The sequence below is a fragment of the Haemorhous mexicanus genome, chromosome 4 (assembly GCF_027477595.1).
Source record: "Haemorhous mexicanus isolate bHaeMex1 chromosome 4, bHaeMex1.pri, whole genome shotgun sequence".
NCBI classification, from domain to species: Eukaryota; Metazoa; Chordata; class Aves; order Passeriformes; family Fringillidae; genus Haemorhous; species Haemorhous mexicanus.
The window spans coordinates 60,933,743-60,958,470 of record NC_082344.1 but is presented as its reverse complement, the minus strand read 5'-3'; the positions used below and the strand labels follow the sequence as shown (position 1 = coordinate 60,958,470).

The 24,728-nt window shown below is 36.5% G+C and overlaps 1 protein-coding gene across 3 annotated transcripts in view; it reads left to right on the top strand.

Annotated features, from left to right (window-relative positions):
• The window catches only part of SLIT2 (slit guidance ligand 2), a 258,432-nt gene that overhangs the window by 149,807 nt on the left and 83,897 nt on the right, over positions 1–24,728 (top strand). For all 3 annotated transcript variants that reach the window (XM_059845090.1, XM_059845089.1, XM_059845088.1), the window contains exons 6-9: positions 8,040–8,111; positions 11,913–11,984; positions 14,694–14,857; positions 17,222–17,360. In XM_059845090.1, coding sequence (XP_059701073.1) covers positions 8,040–8,111; positions 11,913–11,984; positions 14,694–14,857; positions 17,222–17,360 — 447 coding nt within the window. The remainder of the gene's footprint in view (positions 1–8,039; positions 8,112–11,912; positions 11,985–14,693; positions 14,858–17,221; positions 17,361–24,728) is intronic.

Here is a 24,728-nt window from a genome sequence, read left to right as displayed (position 1 = left end):
CATGCAAGTGCTTGTGATTCTGAAAGCAGCTTAGTTACTCTGTTTAATTGACAGTGTATGAGTTTTTATTCAGAACTCGTCCCACCACTCTGCATGGTCAAAAAGAGGTTTGGCTACAAGAAGCCTGCATTTTTCTGAATGATCTTTTCCATTTGAAAATTTATACAGTGACAGAAAGGAACTTTGGTCGTAGAAATAGCAGCATCATTGAAAATATTTTAGTGGCAAAGTAGTAGTTTAGAATATAGGTGGACTTATATATTGTAAGAAAATTCCTGTTAAAAGTTGCATTAGCATGCTAATCTTTATCTGAGATACTATTTTTATCTTAGGGTGAATTTTTAAGCTAAGGATCCTGAATTATGTCTGAAACTTGCATAAAACAGTAGATATATCCTTTATAGGGTTTCTATTTTCAGGAGATAATTTTATAAAGATAAAATCTTAAACACCATAGCATTGCCACAATTTTCAAATCATATCTGTGGCATATTTTTTAATTGTGATAGGATAAATGCTACGGATATCTCCTCATTAGCTTTCCCTGAAAATAAAAAAAAAATTAAAAAATTTTAAAAAAAGAGTGAAAGGAAAAAAAAGCCATCAAACCCCTAATCTGAAAATTTCACGATCCCTCTAAAATTGCTCTGCAGAATGACCAATGAGTTAATGGGGTGAGTTGGGTGGATTCTAGCACAGCATTTACATAACTAGATCAGGCTATTGTGCCTTTCCAGAATCTTTGGTGAGGAAAGACAAACCCCAGCCTTCCATCTAGCCTTGGTCATTACTTAGAGAAGAAAGGTATAGCAAGAATTTTACACGTTGCATTTAATTGTTCAAGAAAACTAAGACAATTGATAGGTGGCAGGTATAGAAGGCATCACTATTCAAACAGGAATTGAACTATCAGGAGGTTGTAGCCAGGTGTGTGTCAGTCTCTTTCCCAAGTAACAAGAGGATAAGAGGAAATGCCCTGGAGTGATGCCAGGAGAAGTTTAGAATGGATATGAGGAAAAAAATCTTCACCAAAACTTTTTTAAGCTTTGAAGTGAGTGGCTGGGGGAAGAGATTGTGTCACAATAAGCTGGAGGTCTTCAAAAACGTGTAGATGTGGCACTAAGAGACAGGATTGAGACAGGGACTTGGCAGTGTCAGGTTTGCAGTTAAACTCAGAGATCTTAGAGGTCTTTTCCAACCTAAATGATTCTGTGAGTCCATGAAGGTGATTAACCCAAGGTCCAGGAACCAAATACTCGTATATCCTTAATAAGAATTGTCATCAGCAGAATTCCATATTCGTTCAAGTTTTGGACATTGGTTCTCGAAAAAGTCTAGTAGCTGAGCATAATATTGAAGATGTAACTCCTCCAAACTCATCTATGAGATAGGTAAAGGTGCAAAGAGAAAAGAAACCTGTATTAGAGCATATTGATATGTATAAATGTGTAACAACAGTAATTACATCAGTTTCAGTTTAAATTACTGAGCCTTTTCTTTAAACATGGAATGATTGATAACCCTCCAGAACAGTAGCTCTATTAAGCTGTTTCAAAAGTGGTTAACCAATTTCACAGAATTTGACCTGCTGAAGTATTTTATGTTCTTGAATGGCGACTCACCATTCTCTCATTTCCACTAAATACCTTCCTTCTGAATCAGGAATTGCAGTATTTTGGAAAGCATCTTATTGTGTACTTCTTAGTCTTTGCAGAGCAAAGGGAATGAGGTGTTTACTCAGATAATCTGAAGGAAACTGCTTCTTACAAGTTTGATAATAGCACCATTACCCTCCTGCTGTATGTTAGCTCTAGAGTCCTCTTGATGTTTCTCAGAAGAAGCTGTCTAGTTTCCATAAAATGCATCCTTGGTGCTTTCTTTCTGAACATCCTAATGCTCACCATATAGATTCTGTAGAAGATAAAAGCAAAATGGGCAGGACATTATGAGAATTGACAACATGGGCAACCTGCCACACCCTTGTAGTAAAAAGAATAACAAACCCTGGAAAACATTCAGGCTTCAGAAATGTAATTTACATCAAATTAGAATTAGCCAGTTTCCAATTTGTTATGCCTTTTGTCTTATAGGTGAGAAGAGTTTGGCTCTGTCTGTACTCTCACTTGAGGCAGTTGTAGGCAGCAATAAGATCCCCCCTTTCCCCTCTCTCTAACAGCCAAACAAATGCATCGGTTGCAGACCATCCCCATATGTTACCTGCTTCAACCCAATTCTTGTGGCCCTGTTTGACTCTGTCTTCTGCTGGGGAGGCCAACACCAGGTGCCATTTCACAAACTCAGGAGTCATCTCAAAAATGCCAGTGTGTCCCTGGCTTCACTCCCACCAATGCAGCCCAGGTGTTTGTAAAGTATTAGGTTTTTCAGTAAAAATGACAAAAATTGAGGGAAGCTTATGCTGTAGTAGCTCTCCACACTAAAAGTCAAGTATCCATTATTTTGGCAGTTCAAATGTAAAAAAACATAGTATCTACAGTGTGTCAAAGTCTCAATTTTTCTATTCAAGGAAGTATTCTTGAATGATTAAAGAGAAACACACTCTATGCACTATAGCTATTGTTCTGAGACTTGAGAGCAATTAGGGTGAAATTCTGGAAGTGTAATTCCTAAAGTTGCCCCTAACTTGCAAATTTTTCAGGGAGAAGAGTATTCACCAAGACATTAGATTCTTCAGAGAACACAGTGGCACCCACTTTTAAAAAAATAAATAGAAATTATCATATAAATGGGAAACTAAACACAGATTTTTTAATAAACATGTTAATGAATGTTTCATAACCCTCACTGGTGATATAGTACTCATACTCTATGTGAAAGATTCTTTCAATTTTCCCAACATCAGGAATTTTGTTTGTATTTAAGATGGTAAGAAAATGCTTTAGGTTCCCAAATTGCAAGCTTAAATTGTTTTTTTTTTTTTAAGCTGGTTGAATTAGGAAGAAAAAAACTGAGTTACTAAAAAATTTAAGGCACCACTGAAATAAAAATAGTGCTGTGCTCTCCTTTTGAGTAGATTTTGGCCTTATGATTTTTCCATTTCAAGTGTGTAAAATTTTGTAAGATTCCGATTTTCTCTTTCTCTGTGTAATCGATGCTTGGCAGAGGATGGAAAGGAATATACCAATATCATGGTGGAATTGTGATGCTAAATACGTGCAATCTCAAATGTTACCAAAAATAGTAGGGCACATTTTCATCATATCTCATGCAAGGATCTTGTGCCCTGTTTTTCTTGTCGTGCTCTTGGCCTTTGTTTCGACTCTTCCTTTCGTGCTCTCTCCTTTGTGTTCATTTCTTTCCAGCAAGTGGAGGAGACTGTAGCTGTCATGCCAGGGATGAAGGCTACAGAGCAATGTAGTGGCTTCACACATTAAATTGCCTGGGAAAATGAAGAATTAGTGAAGAGGGAGGCAGTCACCATCATCCAATCTAAGTCCTTCCCATTATACTAAGCTTTGCCAAAACTTTGATTGATACTACTTGTTGTTGCTCTTATGCCTCTTTTATGCTGATTGTGAAACATTTAAAGCTGCCACTAGAGACATAAATGAATTTTGTATTAATTATTTTTGGGAATGATTGGACTTTTTTTTAATTTCAATTATTAGTAGTCGAAAAAGAGATTCCTGCTGATGTTCTCATAACTTATTTCTTCTCAGATCATGCATAAAATTCTACTGCAACTGGATGTGTATTTGTCTATTCATCTGTACAAGTGCTGTTGTAAATGCATTGCTTGTCTAAGATATGCTTAAATAATCTAGAATTCAATATTTCTCATGCTTGTTCTTACAGGAAATCTCAATTGGACTGCTAGTCTATTCAGCCACCTGCATTGCAAGTTTACATAAAGAAGGATTTTCACAGGGTGTAGTGAACTATATTCTGTGTATGCTTGGGATTTTTATTACAATAAAAAATAGCTCTGAAGCCATGAAGGAAAGAATAGGTGTACTTTTCCAGTGCCTCCTAAGCCTCTTTTTGCCAAGCAGGTTGGTGACCCTGCAGCCTTTGGGGAAAAAAAATTACTTGTTCTTACAGATAGTTAAAATAAATAACATTTCCATACTATTTTTAAAGTTTTGGTTTTTTTCTAAAAGTAATTTCTTATTAATGTGATAATATCTTTGAATCACATAACATAGAGATTTTTTAGTTTTTTATACATCCTCCTTTTGATTACATTCTTCTGTTTAATTTTTACTTATTTTTGGTATTATTTTCCTCCTGTAAGATATTTCTGGGATTAACCAAGTAGAGTGCTATACAGTTTTCAGAGGATTTAGCAATTGAACTATATATTTTTTTCTTTCTAAAATTTCTAATTTCTTCAGCAAGTATGCATTACTTGGATGTAAATATTAACAGTCATAGGAAACAAGCAGTTCTTTGAAGTTTGATTAAAAAAAAAATTCTGGCATGATTTTTTTTTAATATTTTTTAACTAATTCCTCTGAAATTACTGATTTGTCTTGACATTGAGATTGAGAAATAAGAAATAGGAATCATAACTCAGTTCTCTTGAAAAAAGTAGCTCTTGCAAAGGACCACAAAGTGTCTTCAAACTGTGAAGAACAGGAGTGTAAAGCAGACAATTGTTTGAATTGTTCCAACCTTCACTTTCTAGGAATGAGTAAAGGAGGTTTTCTCTGTCAAGAGCCAGATGACAGATTTTTTCTGTATGAGGGTAGTAGTTTTTAAATGTATGCAGCATCTTCTGTTAGTCATTAAATGTTCTTGTGGGATAACAAAATTTATTTTAAGATATTTATTTATCATTATCTGATAGACAACATATGCCAGAAGGGAAAAAAATATAAGTTAGCAGCATGTTTCTACAGCATAAGAGCAATAAATATAAAGTAAGTTATAAAGTCAGCATATTATTAGTTGAAATCTTATTATTCTTACTAGTTCTTATTGCTAAACTCACATAAACATTGACATTTTAGGCAGCAGTAGATTAATTCAGTTAGAATATTTCATATACAAAGTACCCAGGTAATGCTGCAGGCACGGGTGTATAATACAGTTTTACACTTTGTGTTGATGTTTACTCTGTGATGATGGGAGGATTCTGAATGTGACAGCTGTTGTTTGGTATCTTATGAGCTTCACAGGAATGGCAGTGCTGAAGCTTTGTGAATGTTGGAGGCAGAAAGGAACAGCAACTTTACAAAAGCACATAGAAAAGACCCAAAATGGAGATGGAGCAGGCAGAAAGATGATAAACTGGGGAAAGGGGAAGGGTGAGAATGGGCCAGAGTTGCTGGTCCATGTCTGGTCAGCTTTGGTTCTCAGAGTGTTCTAATAATTTGAAAAGAAGAACAGCTCTTGGGGGGAAAAAAAAGCTTTCTAAGATGGAATTAGGGTTATTGGTATACTCAATAGCTTAATGGTGAGAAAGGTTTCATTATGGTATTGGAGATTTTTATGTGTGGTTTTGAAAGTCATACTAAAAATAAACAAAAGAACATAACTTAAAATTAGATAAAAATATAATTTTTAATTCCTAGTATTCTTGCTTGTACTTTAAGACATAGCTTAGTACATACTTGCTACTGAGAACCAGTTTTATGGAAACACACAATTATATTGCATCAGTATATCTGTTAGAAGGACATCATAAGTTAATGTTACACTGGTTATGAAATAATGTCTAACTTTCCATTTGGGTCACATATGTAGTGTGGGTATCCTTACCCTTAACCTTTACTTTTACCATAAATTGCAATTAAAGCCAATCTTCAAAGTCATGTTCCTTTCATAGCTTAAAAAATAAATATAGATATATATATCACACCAATTGCTCCTCATGGTGTGTGTCTAATCATTTTTATATCATGGTTGTAACTGATGGAAGATAATCTAAAGCATAAAGATGGTAGCATCTTTCAAATACAGTAATTTTTAAAACTAGGGAATATTTTTCCTCTCCCATCTGCAAACTTCCCTTCCTCAAACTGAAACCAATTCATTAGCTCAGTGCAAACAGAGTAATCTTTTTGGTAAGAAGATTTAAATGGAAACAACTCACCCTTCACTAAGGTAGTGATCATGGTGACTCATTCAGGGAAGAAGTCCAAAAGTTTTCGGGATCACCACAACTGCTGCCAGTCTAGTGGAAGAAATCTGCCTTTGAGTTTGTGTAGGACAAGATTTGCTCAAGTGCTTTCTCGGCTTTAAAAGATTTTCCTTTGTGTATAATGTGAATGATTTAGAAGAAGCTGTGTCAGCACTGATTTATACATTGACAGCTAAGGATAATAAGATATGGGCAAACATACAGCTCACCCTTTTACAGATTAACCTGCAGACTGCATTAGGCAAATTTGATGGCATTAAAAGATTTTTCCAATTTGTCTGGAAACAATTTCTCTTTTGTATTGTGTCAAGGGTAACATTTCATGCCATTGAAGTAATTTAAATAGCTTTGATAAATTGTTTGAGAGGTTATACTGTGTATATATTTTACCATTTTGAAATAAAAAGGCTATTAGCTTAATTGTTAAATGAAATTCTTTACTAAAAATTGAAGAAGCTTAGAAAGTAGACCTAAATTTTCCAACACTGCAGCCCTGGTGTTGTAATATTGCACCAAAATGATTAAAGATCGTATTCAGCCACTGATAGTTTGCATTTAGCTTTCAATACACAGAAACACAGGCACTGTTACAATTATGACAATATTTTATTCCTTTGTAATAGTAATTCAGATGAAACTAGAAGAAGTATGTACCAACTTTATAGAAGTTGGTACATTACATTCAGCAGTGGGCTTGATGTTTTATTAATAAAGTAAAATGTTATCATAGATTCAGAAAAATCGCAGAAAATGCTTTAGTAGAAGTGTCATTAGCCCTGCTAGCTAATATATAATTGAAGACAGAAGGGCAGAGTTCATTTGTATTTTGGTTTATTTTCTTAGTATTGTTCACACACATTTACTCATCTATATTATTTGACGCTGACAAGCTACCAGCTTGGAGAAGTTTTTAAAGTGAGGCTTTTTATCATCTTTGCTTTGCAAGTCATGCCCTGAAATGCATAAGACATTTCAGTATTTATAGGGAAAGGCTCTATCAGTAGAGTAAGTGTGATTTAATATCTTCATGGTTGTTAATTTAAGCAGACATTTTTAATTGGGCTATATGTGCTGTATCAATGTTTTGAATTGAAAAGGTAATAATCATCTTCAGAGAAACTAATCTAAATTTTTCATAACTTCATACTTAAAGATTAATAATGTATGGGATGGATTGCTGAGTTTTATGTCTAGAATTCGAGTGCTCCGTTACAACATACCATCTGCATACAATTGCAGACAGCACAAAGTCTGTAGAAAACCAGATACTGAAGGTTACAGCAGAAACACTACTTTCATTTGAAGCAGAACTAAAGGAGATAAGTAAACAGGTCTGTAAATGCCTCGGACACTGTTATTTCCACATGTAGACATATTCCAGGAGGCAATTACTGTAAATCCCCTGCATACCCGGGGGTAACACCTCCCACCTGCTCCAGGCGTGCACACACGCAGGGAGACCCCTAAAACTGGTGTCTGTCCCTGGTCCCTGCTGCGGCGGGTGGAATTAACATGCAGCTGGGCTGCTCTGATAAATGGATTCTGTTAGGTCACCGAGGGGATGCGTGTGACATTAAGTGATTTACCGTCCTTTACCTTAATGAAATTGTTTCAGCAAGATGACGCTGAGAGCTTCTAATGGATAGCTTTTCTTGATGTAATGAAATTGCATTCCTTCGGCATTTAATATAAGGTGCAGTTATTATTTACTGGAGCTTTCCCAGCGCTGCTGTTGTGCGCAGCCAGTTGAGAACAAAAAGGGATTTCAGTGGCAGAGTGCAGGCCAGCGCCGTGCGCAGCCCGAGCGGCGGCAGCGATGGCCAGAGCCTTGCCGCTCGCGTGGCCGGCCTCTGCCACCCCTTCGGGAGGCTTCCCCTACACCTCGCCTTGCCAGCACGCCTCTCCCTTACAAATGCCTTCCTAATCTGTTTAACAGGCAACTGGATTACAACCAGATCAGCTGCATTGAAGATGGGGCGTTCAGGGCTCTGCGTGACCTGGAAGTGCTGTAAGTATTCCTTGTATCTCTTAGTTGTAGTGAGAGCTCGGTATCTGGGGAGTGCTAATGTAGCAGCTTATCTGCGAGCTGCAGCCTGGTGTCAGGATGCTCTAGTGAAAAGATGTCTTAAAATAATCCACTGTGATGTGCTATAAAATGGTAAGAAGATATGGAGAGGCATGGATACTCCTGTACTCTCCAAGACAGCCATTAAACATAATAATAATAAAGCCATTGACAGAAACTGTAAGAAAAGAATATATTTAATTTTAAAAACGGGGAGGGCAGCAGTATTAATGAACCCAATTAATTTTGTACATTATCCATTACTATTGATGTACTGGACATTTCAGAATTGCTTTTGTTGTACACTCATCATCAATTTGATCTTTTGAACACTGAGACTCAGTGTAAGGAACAATATGCTATATTTGACAATCTGGATGTTTTCAAGGAGGCACTTTTTAGCAAACATTACTGCTACATGTTAAGATGTTTAGCATGTCCATGTCCATAGCTTCTTTTTAAAACATTTTAAGTTTTATGTACGTAGATACATTTGTATGTCAAGGAAAATATCTTTTTTTTGTGTCACAGAAGATTATTTTTGCAATGCTTCTTTGCATACTTTTTTTTTTACTTTCTTCAAGTGGTTATCAGTGAGGTTAAAGGTAACAAAATCATCATCTTGGAATAGTTACTGTAATGAGCAAAGTGCCTTAGTTCTCAAAGAATCTAAGGCACAGGACACATTCCTGAAATATTTGCTCTGTCAGTCAAAATGACACATTTTATTTGGATTTTCTTCATTAAGAAAAATGAAAGAATTTGTGTATCAGTGAGTTACTTCATGTTAAGTTGAATCACACCTGATAAATGACAAATTGAGGAGGGTGAGGAAATGGGTGATGTTGTGTTTGGGTTTTTTGTTGTTTTGTTTTTTTTTTTTTTAATATTCTGAAGAACAGAAGCTTCTCTGGCAGTAGTGTCTGCATGTCTAAGAAACCAAAGAGTATGTGAGTAGCTGGTGGTAAAAGTTTTTACTATTAAACACTAGTTGGTTTTACTTATGGGTGAATGAAACTGGCAGCCAAATTTGATATTATTTTTTTACTTTGCAATCATAGAAGAACAGGCCTATTGTTAACTCTCTGGTATAGAGCCATGTAAAATATAGTGTAGGTTCAATACTACATCTAATTGTTAAGTTGATGATTAGTTGTCTGTCAGTAAATGTGATGTTCTCGGAGATTTTTATTGTTTGCAACTCTTATATGTGACAGAATATTTTTTCCAGTGATGGCTTAATCTGCTTACTATGGTTTGGTTTTGGTTTTTTTTTTAATATGAGTCTTTCTTAACAAGTACAAGGGTTAAAGGTATATGAAAAAAAAAAATAAATAAAATGTTTTCTGCATTTTTTAATGCTTACAATTTTAGTGTTCTTGAAAGGTCATCCTTGCAGTTGAGGTCAGGGGTGCAATTTTTACACTGATTTCAATGAGTAGAAAAAGAGGAAAGAAACTTCTAAAATAATAGTCTGCTGAAAACTAGGTAGTTAGAATTCTTGTGAATGAGTATACATAATCTATTAGCATTGTTCAAATGCATGACTGAGTGCTGTCTTGAATTATGTTATGTGATAAAAAATTATGTAAAGATTCATGCATGGCATTTTAAGAAACTGAGATAGATATTTCAAACACTACTGAAGGTTTTGTATCTAATGAAGCTTCCTTTACAATATGGCTTGAAGAATGAACACTGTGTAAATCAGACCATACTGTATATGCACTGAGTAGCAAATAAGACTGTGCATATTGTTTTCATTTGGAGTCAATTGTTCTAACTGAGCAGAGAAAGTGAATAGTACTTCAAACTTCCTCCCCGTGAATTTCTGTGTTAGTTTTCCTTTGTCTTTTTTTTTTTTTTTTTTTAAAGGGAGATCTGCTGTATTTGGGACTCTATGGGGAAAATATAACACTGATGTTAAAAAAAATGGAACATGTCTACAAAATGGAAACAAGTCAGTCATCACAGTCTTTGCTATAGTATATAACATTTAGGTAAAAAGCCAACTTTTTTTAATTACATCTCTGTGATGAAATTAAGTATTTTTATCATTACAGAGAAATAGCTATAACAATAATTTAATTCCATATGTATCCCTTACATCTATTCCTATATTTAGTTTTCTTTACCCTGAAAAATTAATAGCTTATATATAAAAAAAAGCAAGGCAAACATCAAACAACCAAAATTAAAACATCTGTAGATTTGCCTTCTCTTAACAACTATGGAAATATGGCTGATTTCCCTTCACTGAAAATATATTATTTTAAAATCTTGTAAGAAGTTATGCAGGAAGAACTGTGGTAGCCATCATTTATCACGTGCACATAGTAAGAAAACTCTGCCACAATTTACTGACATTTATTCATTAAGACACCTTTTGTGGATGTACCCAGTACATTGCTCATTTTTTGTTGGTTTATTTTTGTTATGTTTTGAAAAGGGGAACAGTTCCTCTATTTACTTGTTTGGGTTTTTGGTTTTTTTTTCTATTCTTCTTCTTTCTGTTTATGTATCCTTAAGAACACACAGGGGAGATCCCTTATGCACAGGAAAAGAAAGATTTAGTACATGGAATGAGTAAGCACACAAAGGTAAAATGCTGCACATTGCACCAGTAATTAATTGCTTGATTAATATGGAGATATATAGTCTGACCCAGGTCAGGGTGCTGTGATTTTACCTTTCAGTGTTTTAAGATCAGACAGTACAAATAACTTGTTCAAAATAGGAACAAATTACAGGTTTTGGTTAAAAAAAAAAAAAAAAGGAAAAAGGAAAATACTTTCTTTTCAAAAGGGAGAAAAGCTTTTTTCAGTGGGAATTGTTATTTATTACTGTTCTAGTTACATAGAGCTCATTATCCATTCTGCTCAGATGAGTAATCTCTAAGTCAAATCTGTAAATTCTATTGCTTGCTTCCTTTTTTTGGAGTAAAGCTTATTTGCATTTTATTTGCAGCCTAAAGACAATATTTAACTGCAAGTTAATTCATAAAGTTTCTGAATCTTTACAAACTACATGTAATGAGTATAATCGGCCTGTATAGCCAAGAATTGAGATTTGTTTCTAGTTCCTATCTCCATTTCCCAACCCCTTGGGAACTTGGCTATTTGAGATAGCCAAGAATTAAGATTTGTTTCTAGTTCCTATCTCCATTTCCCAACACCTTGTCTAAAATATTAATTACTAGTGTTACATTTGCTGAAGCGTTACATTTCCTGACTCCTATCATATTGGAAACTCCCCTATTGTTCATGCAGCTCTGGATCATCTGTAGTGACTCATTCCCTATAAAACCAAGCACAGCCCAGAGTTAATATTTTCTAAAATTCTTGGGAAAAAACCATTCAGCTCTTGTATCATCAATCAAAAATTAGACTCTCAGAAGCTAGAAAAAGAAATAAGTATTCTAGAACCAAGACATTTTCTCCAAGGACTCTCTTTTTTACTTCACAATGTCAAGTTTGGCTTGAATGCCATAGATGTTATCAATATTGGTGGAAGTTCCTTTTGAGTGAATTCTAGGCTACTGTGACCTCTTACTTAGGATTGATAATGGTAAAACCATGGTATTTTTTTTTGGGATTCAACAGGGAGGAAAAATATAACAGGGAGCAGGGAGATTTTCCTGATACACATCCCTAAAAACAGTACACCATGACTTTCATTAGCTGTGCCTTTATTAAATGTGACAAAACTCTTAAGATGTTAATATGCTTCTTCTTGGCTTTGCAGCACTCTCAACAATAACAACATCACTCGACTATCCGTGGCAAGTTTCAACCATATGCCCAAACTCAGAACATTGTGAGTAGTCCCACTGAAACTGGCTGCCATTTTTATGATTTTTGTTTTTAGTCCTATTAATTTTTGTCAGGGATCTATCAATACATATACAGGCAAAGCAAGCATAAGCTCAAATAAAGAATATTGATGAGGTTGAGGAGCGTGAAGTCTGTGTGTGTGTGTCTGTGGAAGCTCATTCCCACAGGTAAACCTAACAAGTGACCCCAAAGCTACACGTGGGGCTCAGGAGATAAAGTTGTATCCTTTTCTATCAGCTTTTTTAGGATATGAAATGAAAAAGTATTTAAATCAGTTTCATGGCCTCTTCCAAAATGGGATTTCCATAGTGCTGTATTCAGTGACAGAAAAGCTTCACCTTCTCACCAAAAAAAGAAGAGGGCAGGGGGAATTCTTCTTACATGTTACAGCTATATAAAGAAGTAAATTGATGTTTTTTGAAAGTCAAAGATTTGTTTTACTTTGAGCTTTTGAATGGGTCACATTTCATTTTGGAACATTGGAGATTCTTTGATTGACTGTCAAATGTGATAAATGGGAAATCTTTATGCTTTTATTACAGTACTGCTAGCAGACCTAATTAAACTAAACTGGCTTGCCAACATTCTTTGTAACATAAAATTATAGCATCATCCGGTAGTGCTATTATAATTAAAGTTGTGTCAGCATTTACAATAAGGTCCCCATCTTTAGAGGTTATGACTTTGTCAGAGGAGCACTTCGGGTTTCTAAAACAAAGCACAGGGAAAAGACTGTCTGTGTATACAAGTCATACATTCTGGAATTATGTTTTGGTATTTCTATATTGACTGCAAATAAACCTAGATTGTGTTGACTGGCAAAACCAGGTTTAATCCAGAGACTCACTTTTAAACAGTTTTTCCACTGAAGTGGGAATTAAGAATGAATGGGATGTTTCTGTCAGAGCTCAAGAGTAGCTGTTACTGTTAAAGAATTACTTTTACAAAAAAAACCTGTCTAGTTTCTTTTACCCATGTTGAGTTGCACAACTGCTCTGAAATCAGTAGGACTATTCACCCAGGTAAATATATGGCTTGTAACTGAAGAGCTTCACACAGGTGAGTAGTTCTGTTGATTTCATAACAGAATTGCAACTATTCCTGCTTGGACAAATATGAGAGTACTTAAATAGTGCTGACCATGGGCTTTTGGTGACCTCAGATAGAGTTTGATAATAGAATTTCATTTTGTTCTTTCAGGCCCGAGTCTTGAAAATGTGCAATCTGTACTTTTTTTAAACTTTCAAATATGGTTTCTGTTTTGAACCATAAAATAGAGTTAATCAAATTAGTAATATTTACATTTTATTTTGTTAAAATATTTCATTTTCTGAAAATATATTCTAGAAACAAAATAAAATGGATGCACAGAATCCTGGATTATGGCTGTGACATCCCATTTGCAGTCAGAATATGCTTGTATAACTATACTTGTTTCAGTGGCATTGCTTCTGATTTGGTATGGTCTTCATGCCTACAGCTGGCCACAGATTGTGGTGAATGAGTGTACTGTATTGTGAGCTGTATTTACAAAGCACCCACCCAAGAATTAGTACAGGAAAATATATTGCCTTTAATTTCTAGTCATTTATGGGGCAAAAAGGTGTTGGCTAATATTTTAGTTTATGTTGGTTACACATTTCATGTTGCTTTGCAGATTTATTTTCTGATGGATTAGTTAGACTCTTTGTCTGCATTCTGAATTTCCTGCACTTCCTTTCCAGTTATTTAGTTAGGAATGAGCACCTCAGCTAAAAAGGACCAAAATGGCATGTCCCTGTTATGGATGATTCTGAGTAATGATTTGATTTATAGCTGTGGACATCCTTTGCGGTAGTTTGTAAGAGCCAGAGAAGAGTAATTTACCTAATTTAGTGAATACATTTGTCTGATATTTTATCAATGGCAAAGTGCTTTTTGCCACTTGGCAAGGAGCCATGGTCTTGTGTCAGACCACACCAACAAAGAGACAACTTTCTTAATTCCATCACTTGCTTCCATTTGGTCTTATAATTAATTTCAGGGATTGCTTAAAGTGTAGATCCCTAGCAGCCAAAAGCAGCTAATCCCATTTTCTGCTATTAAACAACCGGAGAGGAAATCAGAAAAGAGATGTGAAAGAAGGTGCTTTATATTGAGTTATGACTCTATCTTGTTCAGCAGAAAATGAGTATGACCTGCTAAAGGGATCTTTCAGGCTGTTTCTATAGAGACTAATAATGGCCAGACTTACAGATACATCTAATTGGAAACAAAATCTTTTATTAACCCTTTTTTCCTGACATTATAGTGTTATCACTCCAGAGCAATTTCCTTGAGATATTTTTCTCTTACACACTATTTATGGAGATCTGGACTAAAAAGTCCTATGTCATCTTTCAAGCTTTTGTATATTTATTTCTTTCTTTTAGACAAGGAACAGGAAACTACGGAAAAGTTAAATGATTAGGAAGCCTTCTTTTTTCTTCCGGTTAATTTGACCGCAAATAAAAAAGTAGTTTTGCTGCTTGTATAGTTTTATTTATTAACTTGTAACTCCCAGACTTTCAATGAAAGATGTAAAAAGTTCCTCATTAACAGCTTTATTAATAAATGGGCACAGTTCCTTGCTGAAGGGAGGGCTGGGCAAACTGGCGGCTTTCCTGTTCGTTCTTCCTAACTGGAGAGTGTTGCCGTGTTTGGTTCCGTGCAGCCGCCTCCATTCCAACAACCTGTACTGCGACTGCCACCTGGCCTGGCTGTCGGACTGGCTGCGGCAGCGGCCGCGCGTGGGGCTCTACACGCAGTGCATGGGCCCGTCCCACCTCCGCGGGCACAACGTGGCCGAGGTGCAGAAGCGCGAGTTTGTCTGCAGCGGTAAGAGAAACGGGCTGGCCCAGCCACTCCTGCCTTCGGCCACACCTGCTGACACCCCAGCGCTGGCTGCCAGTGCTGCGGGCTGGCTTTGGCATAATCCCAGCCTGAGTGCTTATTAAGAAAAGCCTAATCGTTTTTATTGGTGTTTGTGGGGGTGCTCGTGTCCTTGCTAATTTTGTGTAAATATTCACATAGATTTTATAGCCTTCTAAAAGTATAATTGTGGGGGAGAGATACCGGAAATTAAATAAAAGGTGTGCTAATTGAAAACATAAACCTGTTAGTAATAAGAACTTTTTAAAAAAAACTTTACAGGTATATACTTGTTGTTATTTTCTGACTTTTAAATATTACTCTGTACCCCAAAGTAACTTTCTGAATTTTATTGTTATGCTTTAATGCATAAGGTTATTTTTTATGTGAAATAATGAAATGACTAACAGTTCATTACTAATCACATTTTCTCTATTCAATTTTTTTCCTTTATTTGTATCTTCTAGATGAGGAAGAAGGCAAGTTTATCTTTCTTATTTAAATATTTTTACACTCAGATTGAAAATTTTCTGTAAATTTTGTCTATTGTTTCTAGTTTTGCCAAGAACATTAAAATCCGGCTGCAATATTGCTGTCTTTTCAGTGGTTCAGCAGGGTTTCTCCTACTGGTTGATTTACTGCAAAGCCCCAGAAGCCTATTGCCAAATATGCCAAAATTTTCACAAATCTATATTTCTAAAAGAGTTTTATGGGGGGCACAGTGTTCTGTCCTTATTAAATAGCCTCTGACATAGAAGTGTAAGGCACTGCCACCTTCACACGGCAAATGCTAACAGTATTCTTGTCACTAATTCTGCCTTTATGTGCATTTAAAAGGGCTCCTAATAAGATAATTTTTTACGTCTTACATGTAAATGTTATGGCTGCAGAGCCTGGATGTCAAGAACAGTTTTATAACTTGATCATTGTAACGCTGATTATTATCAAGGGGAATAACCAGGTTTTCTCTCTGAATCACTGTATTTTTGTTCAATAAAGGTAGGTTAAACATTTCCTTCCTGGTAGTATAAAAAGAATCATGTGTTTTATTAGATTTGATTATTGTTTTTACTTTTGTTACGCAAACATAAATCTGAAGTCAAATTATTGTATCGTAAAATTCTGTCTCAGAGAATCATAGAATGCTTGGCTTGGAAGAGACCTTAAAGATCATCTTCCAGTTCCCCTGCCATGGTCAGGGACACCTTTCACCAGACTAGATTGCTCAAACACCCATCCAACCTAGCCTCAGTATCTTTTCAGCAATTTAGAACTTGGGCAGTTCTTATATGAAGTTCCAAGTGGGAACAGCACTGGCTGCAACTTACATTATCAGTGTACCCTTCTTATATTAATATATGACATTGAATATTGTGAGCTAGATTTTAAGTTAAATTGTGATTTCATAGTCAAGAAGTTGTTTCTTTTTTCCCTTGAGAATTTTAAAACAGTCTCTAGCATTTATAAATTAATGAAAAAAAAAAAGAAAAAGAAAAGAGTGTCATGCCTTACTCATCCCTTTATGTTTTTCTGTATCATTATGAAACAACTGTTCTGCATCATTTAATTGGTAGAAGAATAAGTGCATTAATTTATTATAAAATGTGCTGTATATCTATTTGCAGTGAAATAAAATAAGGTTTTAATTTCTAAATCATATGTAAATATGAAATGACTGAGTTTAAATGCAATTAAAAAATTTGACTTAAACATACAACACTAAGAAATCAGTTACTAGCCACCTGAGTTAGCAAGAGTGGCAGATTGCAGAAGGAAGTCTGCTGAGCCCAAACAGAGTGAGAGATATGAAGTCCAAATTTTGATGTATTTTTCTGTGAGTGAAAGAAAATGTCATTAAATGAATGAAAATTCCAAAATTGTCAATAAGCAATCCATAACTGAAGGACCATATTCAGATAAATATTTGCAGAACAGAACGAAATTGGATGGTCGCATTCAGTGCTCATAGCAGAGTTTGTTCATTTCTCTTGACATGCATTTTTTTAATACTATACAACATTCTGAAAACGAAATAAATCAGTAATTAGTTTTCATTAGCATACAGTAAATAAAATATACCTGAAAAATGGATCACAGTCTTCTTAAATGAGATTATTTTGAATGACTGTTGCTAAAGAAGTTGAAAAATTATGTAGTGCTGTCACAATAGTTGAGCATTTGTCTTTCACCTCTCTGGGTTGTATCAACATGTTAGTATTAAATGTGTATTCAAATAAATGCAGTTTGAAAGTACTGATAAGTTACAATGTTTATTTTAGAAATTCTGCCCTAAAATTTCCGAGTAAGTGTAAAGTGTGCTTTCCTTTGCAGGTCATCAGTCCTTTATGGCTCCATCCTGCAGTGTCTTGCACTGCCCTACTGCATGCACCTGTAGTAACAACATCGTGGACTGTCGTGGGAAAGGCCTCACTGAGATCCCAACAAACCTTCCAGAAACCATCACTGAAATGTGTGTAATCTGGCTTCTTTTCTACTAATTTACAGAAAACATTTTTTTTCCTATGTATTAGTTTTTGTTATTTGTATACATTAATGAATTATATAGGGTTGGAATTTTGATATATACCTTCAACCTCAGATATAAAAATGAATATGCAGTTGTATGAAAGCATTTAAGACCTTTATGCTGTTTTATGAGTTATTTTTGTATGTGCTGCTCATATTTCATGAGTAAACTGCTTTCTGTATTGGTTTAAAAAGAGTTTGGAAATCCTTGCTCTTCTACAAGTGAATGGCTTTTCACTGCAGACTCTAGAGCCTGCTGCCTTCAGGGTCACTTTCTGTGCTGGTTTTGGCTGAGATAGGATCAGTTTTCTTCATAGCAGCTGGTATGAGGCCATGTTTTACATTTGAAAATAGTGTTGATAAAACAGATCTTTTTGGTACTGCTGAGCAGTGCTTACACAGAACCAAGGCCTTTTCTGCTCCTCACCCAACTTCACCAGAGGAGGCTGGAAAGCATGATAAGTTGGGAGTGGACCCAGCTGACCCCAGCTGGCCCCAGGGATATTCTATACCATGTGGCACCACGCTCAGCATATAATCTGGGGGAAGAACAAGAACTGTGAGAGGTTAAGAGTGATGGTGTTTGTCTTCCCAAGTCACTGTTACATGTGACAGAGCCCCGCTCTCCTGGAGTTGGCTGATCACCTGCCTGCCCTTGGGAAGTGGCAAATGAATTCTGTGCTTTGCTTTGCTTTTTTCACAGGCAGCTTTTGCTTTACCTGTTAAACTGTCTTTGTCTTAGCCCATGAGTTTTTGCAGTTTTAACCTTCTGATTCTCTGCCCCATCCTGTTGTGGCAGGGGTGAGTGGGCAGTTTTGTGAGGCTTAGTCACCAGCCAGGGCTCAGCTGTGCCACTCACCTTCAGTCACTTCATTCATCAGATTTTCTACAGAGAGGAGTATCTTTGCATGAAAGATCAGCAGTCCACACCACCCATAATAAGTGGTCTGCTTAAAGCAGTATCCTCAGAGAGTAATCTGAGAAGGCAAGAGTAAAATGTAGTCATTGTGTTAATACCTTGTACCTTTGTAAGGAAGAGCAGGAACACTGGCAGTGTCCCATGACATGTCCTCTACAAAAAGTACTGCCCTGTCCTGACTGCAGAGCAGAGTCATAGCAAAGGTGCTGAGGGGCCCACAGTCTCCAAAAGCAACGTGGCTGAGAGCTTGTGGGGGCACAGTAGGTAAGTTACTGCTGCACTGTCACCTGTGCAGGTGAGCAGCAAAAGCAAAAGGTGAGCAGCAAAAGCAAAAGGTGAGCTTGCTGACAAGATGGGCAGGCTCACAGCAACATAAACACCTTTTCTGGGATCAGCAGGGGCAGTGTTTAGGAAGGGAAGCTGGGAGTTCCCTTCAGGGAAATAGTGAATACTGGGAAAGTAGCTGTGATGACAACCTGGTAAGTGAGGTCTGACGAGAAGTAAATGAGTTGGAGAAAATATTCAGAATAAAAAGCTTTTCAGTATTTTGATGATACAAGATGATCTAAAATGTTTAAAATTAGGGCTCCACAGTGAAACTTTAATTGGCTTGTTGATACCTGACCTATGGTTTTGAACATTACAGGGTTGGAACTACTTTGATTTCTTCTTAGGATGTGAATAATAATCACATCTGTCAGTTCCTTATTGCTGTTGTTAATACTGACCTGGCTGACCTTACATGATCCAATACAGTCATTCAGCTGTATAATACAAACACTTCCACTTTTCACCACTCTCAGAAAAACCCCTCTGCTTGCAAATAAAGTTACTCTTTCATAAAATCCATTCACCATGTCCAGGAAGGCTACACAGAACTGTTTTTTTTTTTTTAATTTAATGAACCATATACCAACATTTTTACTTGCATAAGTACATGTATGTGCCTAGAGGAAAAATACTGCAAGAAAGAAGTAGGTAGTATGTGTCAAATATTCCTCTCAGTATTTCTGTTGCTAACCACTGCATTACAGACACTTCAGACTGACTTTTCTTCCACTATACTTTTCTTAGATATGTAAGAAATGCTCTTGAGTTTTAAGCATGGAATGCTATGTTCTTCAGCAGTTTATGGTCTTGGAGAGTAAAAGTAACCAAGTAACAACACCTTCAGTATTAGGCTAAGCATTTAATAGATTGCAAACAGGTGCTCAGTGTTTCCTGCTCGGCTAGACATCATTTGGTTTCCAGAGTGAGGTTTTTTTCTCATTCTGAGATCCGTAATCCATTAAAATATAGAGATCTATGTGTGCTCATGTACAAATGTACAGTGTATATACTTCATACTGATACAGTGTAAACTGTCTGTTCCCTGTCTGTATTGTATCTAGTTCATAGGTACTGGCTAAATAAAATGCAGAACACAGTATTTTGCTCAGGAGATACAAGACATTGAACATTAGAAAATCAGATTTTAGTAATCATTTTGTATTAAACAGAGGCACACCAGTGAATGTTGGTGTGGTGACAGAACTGAACTTCAGTGATAGATTTCGAGTAACTCAGAAGAAAGGGATACAAGGTATGATTTGAACCCATAGTAGGCTCACCTGATCACAGAGAGAGTAACACTTTCCTGTTGAGTGGAAGGTAAGGAGAGGAATGGAAGGAAGGTAAGGAGAGGAATGGAAGGAAGGTAAGGAGAGGAATGGAAGGAAGGAAGGAAGGAAGGAAGGAAGGAAGGAAGGAAGGAAGGAAGGAAGGAAGGAAGGAAGGAAGGAAGGAAGGAAGGAAGGAAGGAAGGAAGGAAGGAAGGAAGGAAGGAAGGAAGGAAGGAAGGAAGGAAGGAAGGTAAGGAGAGGAAGGAAGGAAGGAAGGAAGGTAAGGAGAGGAATGGAAGGAAGGAAGGAAGGAAGGAAGGAAGGAAGGAAGGAAGGAAGGAAGGAAGGAAGGAAGGAAGGAAGGAAGGAAGGAAGGAAGGAAGGAAGGAAGGAAGGAAGGAAGGAAGGAAGGAAATGCTCTGAAACTGAGGGATAAACTGAGTGGAAGAATTAGAGTAAAGGACTGTATTTGCTGAGAATCACAGGATCGTTTCTGCTTCCTGTCAGTATGTTGAAGAGGAGTTAAAGTTTTGACAAATACTTTTTTCTGGTTATATGGAGAAAGATTTATGCTATGCTTATTGCTTTAGTGGGAAGAAAACAATTAATGATGGTTGTCTTGATTCTCATGGATAGGAGGTGAACTTCATAGCATAAAAGAGAGAGAGAAGAGGTTGGAAAATTAGTGGTTTATGGAGTGAAAAAGGTTTTACCAATAAAGAGGTGAGGAAAGTCTGAGACTGCATCAAACCAGCACTCCACCCTGGCCAATGGCCCACATCGGTTGTCCCTAAAGAATTTTTTGGAAACAGAGCTGTAGAACTTCAGAAATAAAATACCAGTAGCACAAATATTTTCTTTGCTCCCAATATGTACTGGGGTTGCTCTGAAACTTGAAAATTTGCAAAACTTTCATGGAAAAAAGAGGTTTTCTTTAAAGTATCCAATCTGCTTTAAATCCTACTATGTTTACATCTTCATGTTAAGAGAATAAATTTGGAGGAAGTTGTGCTCAAACTCTTCCAGTTTAAAATACAGTTTTTTAAAGTTTCATAATGTTTCTTTGTCTTTGTAGAGGGAAGGAAAATGCAGTCACATACATAATTTGCTCTGTCACCTTTTGTTTTGCATGCCATCTTCATTCGTCTTTTCTCTGAACTAATGGTCCAACTTCATTCAATCTTTTTGGATGCCAAAACCTTCCATGTGTTAATTAGTGTTCTCTTATTTCTCTGAATTACTTGTTTTGTAATTTGGTTTTTATCTTCAATGACCAGAGTAGAATACAATGTTCCAAATGACAGTAAATCATCAAATTTTTATTAACAGAATTTTAGTTTTCTTTCATTTGCCTTTTGCAACCTAATAATCCCTTGTGTTATTTAATTGCCTGTACATGTTGCACCATGTTTTAACTTGAACAAGGCCTACAGAGTCCTAGGCCTTTTTTTTTTTTTAATCTGGTCTGATTTTGTCAGGCCCATGAAGTTGGTAAATGTAATCCTATTATCACATCCACAGACATTTCTAACATTGAATCAGGTTGTATGTCACGTTTTCATTTTAAAGCTGCTCTATGAAAGACTTCAGTCCTTTCTGCTTTTAACTAAATTTAACTTGCAGGAAGATTGTGACATTCCAGTATTGTTATCATACAATAAGTGTTTTAAAGCTTCATTTTTTGAAGAAGTCCTCTGCAACTGTTGCTTATAGCAACCCCTTGAGATTAGATTGAAAAGAATGATTGTATCCCACAAAATAATCTGGTTTTTTACTCATTTCCTAGGCGATGATGTTGTCAGTATGCCAAGATGGTAGCTGACAGTAAACACTTGAAGAGATGAGCCTGTGCTGTCACAGCAGCATGAGGAATCCTGAGGGTTGCTGAGCAGGAGGCAGAGGGTGCAGTGAGCTCTGTGTTTCCCCATCACTCTCAGTTCCCACACACATGGCTGCACTGCCTCAATCACCGCTTTGAGCACACGCTTTGGCAGGAGCTCCCCAGTTCTCAGAGAGAGGGGGAGAGAGAAATGTGCTGGCTCCCTGTTGTTTTCTGAAGGATGTACAGGCTTTAACAGCCAAATTATTATTTATTCACTCATCTTGATATTGCTACCAGATTCCTGAGCACACTGCAAGAAAATTAGCTTTATGCTTCTAATTTTCCTGCACCAAATATTGTCCAATATTTTCAATACTTTTCCATTTTTGCCAATCTTTTTCTGCATTTTCATCGGAACGTTTCCTACTTTATTGATAGAGACATTAGAAAGATCCACAATACTTTCAAATTCCCTTCCTCTGACTATGTTTCTCTGTCCTCTGTCCCCTGCTTATGAGCTGCATTTGCAGAATCCAGTGCTGAGCACCACCAGCCTGTCATATTGGGCTTCAGCCAGCTTCATGGTACACAAACACCTCTGGTGCTTACATCTTTCCATCCCTTTGTCTTTTCTTTACTGTATCTCATATAAATAATGTTTTCCTGTGAAGCTGACATTAAACTTTTTTGTCAACCCTCCTTTATAGAGGTGTTTAAAATCTGACAACTTATTTTTGTGAGATTTTGTTTTTCCACCCGTTTCTGCCTCTTTCTTATTTGTTCTTATATGGCGAGCAGATTATTTTTAATAAGAATATAATCCATATTTACTTTTAAAAGATCTCTAATTCCTTTTTTTTTCCTTCTTGAGGTTGTTTTGAAGTTTGTCTTCAACACAAGCTCATGGTTTTGTGACATTTTGCCAAGTTCTCTGTCCATTTCTGCTGTTCTTTCTCTCTGTGGAAACCTTGACCTCAATCAACACCTGAGTACCCTAGAAAGCACTGATTTCTTAACTTTGTTTGAAAAAAATGACTGATCTGTTTCTGTACAAGAATACTTTGAATTCATTACATTGTCAGTCTGTTTGGAACAATGTTGTATAAAACCAAGCAGCACTAATAATGTTGTTATTCTTTACCCTTTTGATAAATATAATGAAATTGCAGGTTTTAAGTGTGTATTCCGTGTTGACAATTGCATGCCCTTTTTTTTTTTTTCCCCTATGGGTTTGATAAATTAGCTTGTATCTAAATAGTGTGTTAAAAAAAGAACCCTTTACATGGAATATTGAATTCCTTAGGTATTATAAATCAGCAGTTTCCATTGAGTAAAATTTTGCATGTTGAAGCTCTGAGTTAGCTCTCTGTGGAAAAGTACAAGAAAAGATTTTCTGTTTAGTCTAATACTGATGTGCTTTACATTGGCCTGATAGCTCTACTGTCTTGGAAAGCTGTTTTAGGACATTTGGAACTGTCTGCTCAGGCTGATGGCTATTGCCTCTGCAGCAGAGCTGGCAGGGAGAGCATGTGCTTGCACTGCACTGGAGCCTCTCTGTCTCTGGGTTTGGTGTGGTAGCCTAAACCACTGGGAAGAATAGTTAGCGCTGGAAGCCAAAGTGGTTGAGGAAGGAGCAGGCATTCTCTGACAGTGGGAGCAGGAGGAGGCAGAGCCAGTTGCCAAAATGCTGTTTCATTCCAGTGTAGCTGGGTTTGCTGGTGACTGTCAGGGTGTTGCTGAGCCGATTTTGTCATCCTGTCTGTCTGACATCTCAGTTGGTGCAGAAGTCAGCTGGCTGGAAGAGCAATTCCCTCTGCACGGAGGCAGTCAGCAGGCAGTGCATTGTCTGCCAAGTGCCTCTTGGGAAGATGCCTTCAGACACAGGACGGCTTATCTCCAAGTAGCTGCCAGTGAAAATGGAAGGAGAATAAAACCTGTGGTGTCCTCTGTTTTTCCCTTCTGTTTGATAAAGCTTGGAGCAAAATTAAGTATTCAACATCTCAGTAAATGTAATTCTTAATCTGTCTTGACTTGGTACAATTGTATCTGTACCAGTTACACCTTTCATCCAAAATTAATCCCCGCTTTACTGTCTAAATAAAGTCACATACAGCCAAATAAGAATACCTAAACTTTTCTTTTAAGGATTTATCCAGTCAATGTGATAATATTTGAGAAAGAAGTAGTTCATATTCCATATGTATTTTAAACAAAATTGATTGAGCACCAAAACTCCTCCAGCTTTAGAGCACCTATTCATTTCTATGAGTTAGACAGAAAGCACAAAAATTAAAAGGGTGCACAGATAAACATTTGCCTCTGGTTCAAATCAATAGATTTCATACCATGAGCACACTGCAGGAGACATTTTGGGAACTTAAAAAAATTTCCCACAGACCTGTTACTTTAAAATCTGTATTGTAACATTGTGAGGCAAAATACAGTGCCCATAAATAATATGAATACTCTTCCAACTTTTGGTATTCAGTATGCCTTTCTTCAGCCTTTTTTTCATCGACTTAGGCAAAGCATGATACATTACTCATTAATTCATCCCAAACATCACAATTTGAGTTGATTTCAATTTGTTGTTAAAACTCCTCTCTTTTTACAGAAATTTTTAGGAGATGCCCTTTCATTGGAATGTTCAATCTGTTACACTTAACCAGCTTAAGTGGCCTCCCACACCTAGTGCTTTCCTCCTTTGTCATGCAGTTCATGTATTAAAGGCATTAAATGTCATTAGGGTTCAAAACTATTACTTTAATTGGTGCTAGAAATTATAGTCTTTTTAATGGCAATAGAATTTATCAGCCTCTATCCTGGCATTCCTTCCACATTTTACTTTTTCATCACTGTTAATCTCTTTTGGCTTGGTTTAATTTCAGGAGGATTCACCTGAAAATTCTTTGAAAATGATCAGCAGAAATAATTCTGGTTCCCTTTGAATAGAGACTCTTTTTTTGCCAT